This window comes from Quercus suber, unplaced genomic scaffold (genome assembly GCF_002906115.3).
Source record: "Quercus suber isolate HL8 unplaced genomic scaffold, Cork oak 2.0 scaffold_5, whole genome shotgun sequence".
Classification (NCBI taxonomy): domain Eukaryota; kingdom Viridiplantae; phylum Streptophyta; class Magnoliopsida; order Fagales; family Fagaceae; genus Quercus; species Quercus suber.
Window position 1 is genome coordinate 597706 of NW_027069471.1, and position 11019 is coordinate 608724.

At 36.2% G+C, this 11019-nt stretch overlaps 1 protein-coding gene across 1 annotated transcript; it reads right to left on the reverse strand.

Annotated features, from left to right (window-relative positions):
- On the reverse strand, positions 1–5993 carry LOC112023252 (5-methyltetrahydropteroyltriglutamate--homocysteine methyltransferase). Its single transcript, XM_065771871.1, has 12 exons — positions 5856–5993; positions 4956–5313; positions 4771–4858; positions 3781–3908; positions 3292–3683; positions 3047–3210; positions 2656–2736; positions 2398–2564; positions 2201–2306; positions 1014–1264; positions 703–904; positions 1–589 (listed from the first exon to the last, which is right to left on the reverse strand). Exons 2-12 carry the CDS (start codon positions 5303–5305, stop codon positions 221–223), a joined length of 2298 nt encoding a protein of 765 aa, XP_065627943.1. The 5' UTR covers positions 5306–5313; positions 5856–5993; the 3' UTR covers positions 1–220.
- Positions 5994–11019: the final 5026 nt, after the last annotated feature.

Below are 11019 nucleotides of genomic sequence, written 5' to 3' on the forward strand. Positions count from 1 at the left end.
TAAAATGCAAAAACTAATAATGACATTTCATTTTTTTTCTTCCAATGCTTGGATTGGATGGATATTGGGGGGGCAGAGCCCAAAAATACAAAATATTTCAAAAAAAAAAAAAAAATTGCTCTCGGGCATATTAGGCCTTCTAAATATTTAATCACACAGTTATTCAAACAATAAAGCATGAATTTCCTTCAGAAGTTCGAACTCCCAACTCTTAAATGATTCACTTAGCACTAGCAAGCTGGGTGCGAAGGAGCTTGGCTGCAGCAACCATGTTTTTAAGAGCTGGCTTCACCTCAGTGTACTTGCGAGTCTTGAGTCCACAGTCAGGGTTAACCCACAAGATGTTTGTCTCAAGCACAGCAAGCATCTTGTTGATCCGGTCAGCAATCTCCTCAGTTGATGGTATTCTAGGGGAGTGGATGTCATAGACACCAGGGCCAATTCCAGCCCCGTACTTGACTCCCTCACGGAAGACCGAAAGAAGCTTCTCATCAGAACGAGAATTCTCAATGGTGATCACATCAGCATCCATATCGATAATTGAGTGAATAATGTCATTGAAGTTGGAGTAGCACATGTGGGTGTGGATCTGTTGATTGTTGAAAGATGAGAATAAAGAAAAAATTTGAAGCAACTGAAAAAGAATGAAACATAAAGCTAAACTTCAAGGTGTTTTAAGTAGGAAGTGAGAAGGGAATAAACCTGGGTTGTGTCGACGACACCGCAGTTAGTGATCCTGAAGGAGTGAACAGCCCAGTCCAAGTAGAAAGCTTGCTCGGATTTCCTAAGAGGCAACCCCTCTCTCAAAGCAGCCTCATCAATTTGGATAACATTAATACCAGCTTTCTCAAGATCCTCCACTTCGTCCTTGATGGACAATGCAATTTGATAGCAAGTCTCATGTCTGACAACAGGAATTATATGTAGTGTTAGTCTTAAAAAAACAAGATCAATCAACAGAAGTAGCTTGTTCTGTCCTTTTATCTCTTTCGGGTATTCTATTATTTTTATACCTTGGCTGGTCATTTCGAACAAAGGACCAGTTGAGAATGGTGACAGGGCCAGTAAGCATTCCCTTCATAGGGCGAGCAGTCATGCTCTGAGCGGCAGACGACCAGAAGACAGTCATTGGGTTGGGACGGCTCACATCACCATAGATAATGGGTGGCTTCACACAGCGAGATCCATACGATTGCACCCACCCATTGACAGTAAAGGCAAAACCCGACAGCTGCTCCCCGAAATACTCAACCATATCATTCCTCTGTAATGAAAATTTTCCACAATTAGTGGGAGCTACTCATACAAAGATAAAAGGTAACCTAGACAGATACAGTGCTCTTTAAAATTTTAAATTTTAGGAAAGCATTAGATATATCCTACTGCTGATCTTCAACTAAACAGATATTAATATAGGGAATCACACCTCGGGCTCTCCATGAACCAGAACATCAATATCAAGTTCTTCTTGAAGCTTGACAACTTTGTTAATTTCCTCCTTAATGGCCTTAACATATTCATCCTCAGAGATTCTATAGAGAACAGCATGATCAGGGAATATATTAGATAAACATTCAAAACTCACATGTTGAGCAAAACAAATAGAATTGTCACTTCACTCACTTCTTTGCCTTGTACTCACGACGGACCCTTCTGAGTTCAATGGTCTGAGGGAAGGAACCAATGGTGGTGGTAGGGAGAATTGGAAGGTTGAGCTTCTTCTGCTGAGCATCCAGTCTGGCGCTCACATTTGTAGCACGGCGGTGGTCAGAACCCTTCAAAGCAGCAGCCTGAGGAATCAAGAAATTAAGTCATCAGTAAGCACATATACATACAGCATAGCCACTTGAAAGGCAGAAAAATGAAGAATGAAGCACTCACGGCTTTCTGAACAGATTCATTTGTCACCCTTGGAGAGGACTTCCTTGATGCCTGAGCTGCAGCATTATCAGAGAAGAATGCCTGAAAATAAAACCACAAAGAGAGTAAAGGCAAAACCCGACAGCTGCTCCCCGAAATACTCAACCATATCATTCCTCTGTAATGAAAATTTTCCACAATTAGTGGGAGCTACTCATACAAAGATAAAAGGTAACCTAGACAGATACAGTGCTCTTTAAAATTTTAAATTTTAGGAAAGCATTAGATATATCCTACTGCTGATCTTCAACTAAACAGATATTAATATAGGGAATCACACCTCGGGCTCTCCATGAACCAGAACATCAATATCAAGTTCTTCTTGAAGCTTGACAACTTTGTTAATTTCCTCCTTAATGGCCTTAACATATTCATCCTCAGAGATTCTATAGAGAACAGCATGATCAGGGAATATATTAGATAAACATTCAAAACTCACATGTTGAGCAAAACAAATAGAATTGTCACTTCACTCACTTCTTTGCCTTGTACTCACGACGGACCCTTCTGAGTTCAATGGTCTGAGGGAAGGAACCAATGGTGGTGGTAGGGAGAATTGGAAGGTTGAGCTTCTTCTGCTGAGCATCCAGTCTGGCGCTCACATTTGTAGCACGGCGGTGGTCAGAACCCTTCAAAGCAGCAGCCTGAGGAATCAAGAAATTAAGTCATCAGTAAGCACATATACATACAGCATAGCCACTTGAAAGGCAGAAAAATGAAGAATGAAGCACTCACGGCTTTCTGAACAGATTCATTTGTCACCCTTGGAGAGGACTTCCTTGATGCCTGAGCTGCAGCATTATCAGAGAAGAATGCCTGAAAATAAAACCACAAAGAGTGAGTATGGGGCATTCATATCAACTTAAGCAAACAGAACAATTAAACACAAAAGCAGTTTCCTTCAAGGTGGTTTACAAGATTTCTCCCAGAAGTTCAAGCAAAAATCTCAACTAATTTTCAAGCAAACAATGCTGCTTCATATAGCCAGCCATCTCTTCTAACTTAAAGTCCAAGATTTGTAAATCCGCTTATCAAACTTAACTATTATCCTCATTACTGACTAGGAACCAACCACCACAATGGAACTAGTAATTTCAGTACACACACACACACACAGGTAACTTACATCATCCTTATGACCAGCCAGGGCCTTAGCCAATGCATTCACTTCAACAACTTTCTGTGCTGCAAAAGCAAGCCATGACTTGATTTCATTGTCCAACTTAGTCTCATTAACTAGATCAACAGCGGTATGGAGAAGCGAGCAGGAGGTAGAGACCACTAGTTTATCTGCACAGAAAAAAAAAATAAAGAACTACATATAATGAAAACATCTATCACCATGGACAACAAGACATAAAACATTTGTACCTTTGCCCACAATGCTCTCAAGAGCATGCAATGTGCTAAGAGAAGCAGCAAGATCATTGGCCCAAATATTCCTTCCATCAACGACTCCAGCAAAGAGGTATTTTCCCTTGGGGAATTCAGCCTTGATCAAATCAAGGGTCTTAGTACCACGAACCAAATCAAATCCAAAAGCAGTGACACCCTTCAAAGTAGTTAGTGTCTTGAATGCCTCAGCAGGAATATCAGCAAAGTAGGTCTCAATGAGAACATTCAATCCAGATAAAGATGATTCTAGCTCAGAGTAGGCATCAGTGAATGCTTTCAATTTGTGAGAATCAAGATCCAATACAATGGTGGGCTCATCAAACTGAATCCAGGAAGCACCAGCTGCTTTAAGCTCAGAGATCACTTCCCTGAAGAAAATATTCATCGATGCAACAATGAATTAGAAAATTCAGATCATTTAGATCCGGAATAAATGACATAGATGGTAAGTTAAAAAAATCTCACTTGTAGATGGGAAGGATTTTTTCAAGAAGGGAGAGGAGAGAGAAGTTCTTCTCAACACCCTTTGCAGGTTTAGACAGCAACAAGTAGGACACAGGGCCAACAAGGACTGGAACAGTATCTACTCCAAGCTGCATAAGACACAAACGGAGTGGAACTCAATATACGGCATATATTAATAAGTTGATTCACAGGTAAAGAAAATTGAAAGGAATAAATTGTAATTATGATCAGGGCCTGGTACTATTACTATAGAAGGAGGATATATGATAAGAAATCATCATGATGCTTGCATTGCTAGGTTTAACTTCTAGTTTCTATACATGTATGTCATATCAATTTCAAACCATTATCAACATCTTTTTTTTATTATTAGTAAGCTACACACACACAAACCAAATGGGTTTCGAACCCATAACCTCAGCATCCACCCTCCTCACTTTCTCCCCTTTCTTCCATTTTTGAGGTTTCTTTCAGTTTCTTAGTAACAATGGGTGACGGTACATTAAAGATTCGAGCCATAGAATTTCTCAATTCTGACCCAAGGTAGTTATTAGATCTAATAAGTACATTAAATCTAATAGAATTATTTTGTAGTATCCAGACTAATACCAATCCAACTCATTTCATGAATAAAATGTGACCAATTAACCAACCAACAAAACTACTTGTTACAAATAATATCTTGTTGTTGCATCGAAACATATAAATGTTGACTAATCTGACTCTGACTAACGTTGAACTTGGTAAAATGAAATGGTTGAATAATTGAAAAATTAGATTATTCAGGAATACACATTGAATGCTAAGATTACGCATTGAATTTCTGGTAGTAGATCCATAATCAAAAAGTGTTTGTGTGGAAGAGCAATTTGGGTGAAATTTTCAAGAACATTCACTCATATACACAAGAATAAACTGACAAAATATTACCAATTTTAGAAGTCTAAATGATCAGCTGATAAAAGAAAAAGAAATAGAAAAGAAACATACCGCCTTAGCCTCCTTGTATTCAGAAACTGCCTTGTGAGAAGCATAAGAGAAGTTAACATCAGGTCCCAATTCAGGGACAATGAAATGGCTGGATGATCAACAAAATAACAATAGTTCAATAAAAATAAAAACTTAGTAAGTAAAGGAAGGAAGGAAGGAAAGTGATGATGATGAAAGTGACTTACTAGTTGGTGTCGAACCACTTGGTCATTTCCATAGCAGGTACAGAGGCATTTCCTCTGGCCATGGAGAAGTAGGTGTCGAATCCAATTTCACCACCATTCCAACCGTATCTTGGTGGAACAGCGCCAAGCATTGCGGTGGTGTCAAGCACCTGATCGTAGTAAGCGAAAGTGTTGCTAGGGATGTACTTGATCCCGGCATCCGCCATCTGCTTCCATATGGATGACCTCAAATCTGCACTCACCTTCTGCAATTCCTCGGCACTGCTCTTTCCATCCCAGAACGATTCCAATGCAAACTTCAGCTCTCTCTTCGGGCCCATGCGAGGGTATCCAACAATATGTGATGCCATTGTTCGTTCTAAAATCAAATAAACAAAATTAGTTTTTAAGTACTGCGATTCCTGGATCTGTTTAATAACAATTCTTTCAGATCTATATCTATCACATTGGTTGGTTTCAATTTCAATTATGTATGTTTTGCCCAGATCTGAAATCCAGGTCAGATCTAATGTGAATAGCAAAGACCAATTCTAGATCCGGAGGATAAATATGGTTCAAAACACCGCTTTCTTATAACCAAAACTAGATCCGTCGTAACCCTAGCTAATACTAATTGAGAGATGTGTGTGTTTGTGGTAAGGTCCTATATATACATAAATAAATGGGACTCACACACTCACTCACCAATAGATCTCTCAAAAAAAAAAAAACAAACAAAAAAAAATAAAAAGAAAAAAAGCAAGGAAGTGTTTTTAGATTTGAGTTTATAGAGACATAATCGTCGGCGTCATTGTCTTTTTTATGTTTTAGAGAAGCAACTAAACTAAAAAGAAGGAAATAAAAACAGGGTGTTGCATGAGGAGAGACTGGACAGGGAAGGGAGCAACGAAAAAAGCATACCTTTCGGATCTCAGATTATTATTATTATTATTATTATTTCTTAAATTCTTAAGAACGAACGAACGACCGAATGAGGGAGGGAGGAAGGAGTCTTTGCCGAGCTTGGAGCAGAGCAGAGAAGCGCGAGTTGAATGGAGAGTATTTGGGTTCTATTTATAAGATTTGGAATTATCATTCCTCTACTACCGTGCTGGCTGGCGTGCGGTAGATCTCATTGGCCCACTTTTCTATGAATTTCTACTTTTTTAACTATTGTTTTTTTTCTCTCTTATTTTTAGTATCTTTACTCGCTCTTGTGGCGCGTGTGACGGTTTTGAACTGGGGTTAACTTTGCAACTTTAACAAACTAATCAAAACTTTGCTTAGTTCGTTTCACATTTTCTAGGAAATTTTAAAAAAAACTATTTCCAAGCGAAGCTATTTCATTTTCTTACGTTTGTTAACTACTTTTGAAATAAGTACTAGGAAAATTATTTCTTAATTTCCCTCCTTTAACTTCGCGTGATTTTTTTTTTTTTTTTTAATTTTGAAAATATATTTGTTTTGGGGTTTTGGAGAATCGGTGGTTGGGGTGATTTGTGGGTTTTAATGGTGGTGGGTTAGGTTGAGTTCTAGTGTTGATGGTGACCGATTGGGGGTGGTTTTTGGTGGATTATTTGCTTGGGTGATTTGTGGGTTTCAAGGGTGGTGTGATGTGGGTTTGGTAGATGGGCTTTGATTTGATTTTGAGATTAATGAGTTTTGATTTTGTTTATAATTTTTTCAAGTTAATTGGTTATGTGGTGGTTGATGGTGGCTGGTGGCGGCTAGGTTTATAGTGGTGGTTGGGTTGATTGAAATAGGTTTTTACATGCAAAACCAAACACTGAAAATAATTTTACAGCATATTTTCCATAAAGCATACAAACAACTAAAAATATTTTCATTTTCGTAAAACAGTTTCACTTGAAAATATTTTACACTTAGAAAATATTTTACATATTTCCAAACGTAGCCTTAGTGGAAAAGAACTTTATCTCCTACTAAGTTAAATATGAGAAGTTAAGAGATAGTTTTTTTTTGACCCTATTTTTTTTTTAGAGAAATGCTATGTCCACAACATTTTCACAATAAATTCTATGTAGTAGGTTGTTACATGTTGATAATGGTGGGGTAAAGAAGTAATTTTAGTGGTAGGTTCAAATCAGAACTAATAACAACTAACCATTTATAATTTGTTGTGAAAATGTTGTGGACGTAGCACTTTTTAATACTAAAAAACACTCAAAAAAGTGTAAAACTATTTTCACACAAGGTTTTCCATTAAAACAAATGACCTTAATTTTAAGCTTAAAAATCAACTCATATTCAATTTAATATTTTTTTTAAAAAAAAATCTTAAACATTTGACATCATTGAGCTTGATTAGAGACTTCAGCTCGATGAAGTTTTTCTTTTAGGCCAAACTCATGTGAATGTCATGGGATATTGTTAGGATCATGATTGTATAAGTGATTAGTGTGTGCTTAGTTGTAATGTGTTGTGTTTAGTTGTGATATAAACTGTGGTGTAATGTTGGTGTTGTATCTCAAGGTAGCTATCAAGCCCATTGGGTAGTTAAGTCTGTTAGTTAGATAGCATTGGTGACGTGGCAAAAGTTAGTTAAGGAAGGTAGTTAGTAATTGGGAACTCATGATGATTGATTGTAAACTGTATATAAACTGAATTGATGAATGAGAAAGGGGTAACAAAGAACATTCCAGTAATTCCTCTTCTCTCTTAATCCTTGCTCTGTTCCGGAGGTAGTTCCCTCGAAGAAACACTCTCTCCTCTCTCCAATTCTCATTCCCTTATCATCATCATCCCTTCACTTTCTGGTTTACCTAAACTTTTAACAGATATTATGTTAATGCCTCTTAAAATGACAGTTAATTGTTAATACCATTCCTCCAAAATTAAGGGCTTTGCACTTGGAGTTGTCATTTATCTTAATTAACAAATAAGAAAACCATAATGAATTCGACATTTTGTTGATTAAATTGAAAATTTACATTTGATAGAAAGATATAAAGAAATACACTACCTTCATTCAAGATAGAATCTTAGAAAGTACATGGTTTTGATTCCTAGTTACATTCTAAAAAATGAAAATTACATGTGAGAAAACCTAATCTACAAATCATTAATCTAAAATCGAAAGATAAGTTACAAAATAGGAAGGTGTTAAGCACTCCACCCATATGATAGTCATGGATCCATGTCATGCAAGCAAAACATTCAAACTTGTTGCAAACAAGTAAACAATATGTCATTATCATGAAAGTAGATTGAAAAGTTAAAGTTTGAAAAAGATATTGAGCATGTGAGTTTATTCCATAAACCCTAGATAGATTTGAAATTTACTGATCTAAACTACGTGGTTTGGAGATTTATACCTACATGCAATGTGTTGACACCTCATTTTGCAACTTGTATTTAACCTCGCCTAGAGGGTAAAAGGGTAATTTTGCCTTGAAAATATACATCTTGATTTTAGTCGTTAGATCCTTAATCTCATTTCACCAAAACAATCTTGATGTTGTAACAATCAAATAGACTGGTCATAAGCCCTAATCGGACCAACAAATTGAAAGTTATTATCAAATCAAGTTTTAATTGCTAAGATGCACTATCACAAATTGAGTCTGACTATATGTGATTATGAATAATTGATTTCAACTGGTTATAAGTATAATCAATTTGAGATTAATAATGTGTCATAATTTGATTGGTTAGAACTATATTTTATGGTAGGGTTGCACACACCTAATTAACTAGATAGTTAAACATTAATCATTCAATAAGTAATTTATAAAATTATCTTTTAATTAGGGTAAATTTAGAACTAATTAAGTTTTAAATCGGAGTGATTGGAGCCTATTAATGTTAATTGGAAACTAATTGGACCTATTAATGCTAATTGTGCTAACAAATGACCTCTACTCACCATTTCATTGATATCTCTTAGAATATTTTGAATCTGTAAATGAGGTTAATTTTCCCAAAAACAAGACATATGGGGCTTCAATTTGACCATAAGAATGAGATAATTCCGATCCGGATTGAATAAGATATGATTTTTTGAAATTGGCTCTACTGGTTGTTACAGTAGCTACGGGAAAACCGAATTTTGCTTGCTTCTCACTTCCACCAATCTCTCCATTTAATGCACCAGATTTCCCCAAAGGCTAAAATGAGGTCTATGTTCATGATTTTTTTGTCAACTCTCATTAAATAGCATTCCATTTATATTTCCTCAACCACTATTATATAAACCTCTCTTCGCCTCTATTCTAGAGCAAACAAAAAACCCCCATTTCTTCTCCTCTCTTGAGTTCTAGTGAAGTTGAGTAGTCCTGTCATATCTTGGTCTTCCTGAGACTCAAGGTATTGAGTGAGACTCACTCTCTCTCTCCTAGCTCTTCTTCTCCTCCACCCTTAGGACCTCCTTCAAGAGTATCCTCCTCTACCATATGGATCTTGCATGAAGGTATAATCCATTTCTTTAATTGTTTTTGTTGTTGCCATGATGAGAGTTTAAGATTAAAGCATGATAGTAATCATTTAAATTCCATTGAATATGTTTGAATGTTCTTAATTGTTCTTATATGTTATTCACATGTTCTTGGTTGTTCATCACACATTCATGTATAATACTAATTTTAATCTTAAATCTACATCAAAAATATGAAAAACATGTTTGTTTAATAATTCTTTCAAATCTTTGAATCTAGGATATCACCATCCACACACATTCACTAGAATTTATTTTTCAATCCAAATGAAATGCTTAATAAATGGAATTAGGGTTTATCACATACACACTTTAAATTCAACATGCAAATTGATTGATAACATATTGGATGATGTGAAATGAATGTTGGCCACCATAGTCTAGAAGACTGGTTTCACCGGGTAAGGTGGGTGCCTAACATCTTCCCATCTTGTAACATAACCTCCGAACTTAGGTCAAGGGTTAATAGACCAATGTTTATCCTTGTAATTTTCAATTTTTAAATTGTAACTAGGAAATAAAGCTATGCACTTTATCTTAGATTGTATTTAGAACCAAAGCCATGTAATTTTCCTATGATCAATGTAAATTCAATTGAAAATTAATAAAATGATGAATTTTATTTATTTATTTTGGTTTTCTTATTTATCCCAATAATTAAATAAGTGGTGACTCCATTGTAAAACCCTTAATCTATAGAGGAAAATATAACTAGTCGAATCTCCATTTTGAGAGGCAATAACATGACTCCACCCATTCACGTGAGTTTGGCCCAACATCATAAAAACGGGTCAGGGGCGCGGTCTCTCACAGAATGTTGGATTCAAGTGATGACATTAAATGTTTTAGTATTTTGAATGTAAGTGCAACACGTTCTTCGATCAAACTTGGAATTTATGTGGCACTTCAACTTTATTTAGATCAAGGTTCAAGCGAAATGAATGGTACCTTCTTGGATCGATATTGAATAGGTGGCTCCTCCTTGGATCAAGTCTTGGATGAGTAGCTTCTCTTTGAATCATTAGGGCATCATCTCCTTTCTTTGAAGTCTTCTTAAAAAATGCTCTCCATGTTCTTCAAAGGTTCAGGCAAAGTGATGATAGATCTTTGAGTTAAGAGGTTACCTTTGAGGTGATTAGTATTCAAAAAGTCATGAATTAATGGAAATGATTTGCAATCACCTTAGTGGCTTTCATCAATCGCTCTCAAAGGATTTCAATGTCTTGTGAATGAGGTGGAGTCTCCTTTATTAATAGAGGGAATAAAGGGCCTTGGGGATAATTTAGGATGAATTTGAAAGTCTCCTTAGCTTAATTTTTAGCACATGTACAGCACTAGCGGCTCTACATGTTACTCAGGGTGGTCACAATGATCAGCACATTATAAATAGATCCACATACTGTTAAAACTAGAAGTAGTCTTAAAAATAAAACAAATCCACATTGCACCAAAAAAAAAAAAAAAAAAAAAAAAAAAGAAGAAGAAGAAGAAAAGAGAAGTATTGTTTAGAAACAAGAAGTAAAGATAAACTTATACAGCTTCAGTTGCCTAAAAAAAGGGGGGGAGAAACTAATACATCTGAAGTCTAAACTAAAAAAAGGGGGGGAGGGGAGGGGGGGGGGGGGGGGGAAG

Excerpts from the sequence above, each read along its gene's own strand:
- LOC112023252 (XM_065771871.1), bottom strand. The coding sequence starts at position 5,305 with ATGGCATCACATATTGTTGGATACCCTCGCATGGGCCCGAAGAGAGAG. Across the intron at positions 3,909-4,770 it reads AATACAAGGAGGCTAAGGCG|CTTGGAGTAGATACTGTTCC; the intron begins GTATGTTTCTTT and ends TGTCTTATGCAG. Across the intron at positions 3,211-3,291 it reads TGAGAGCATTGTGGGCAAAG|ATAAACTAGTGGTCTCTACC; the intron begins GTACAAATGTTT and ends TTTTCTGTGCAG.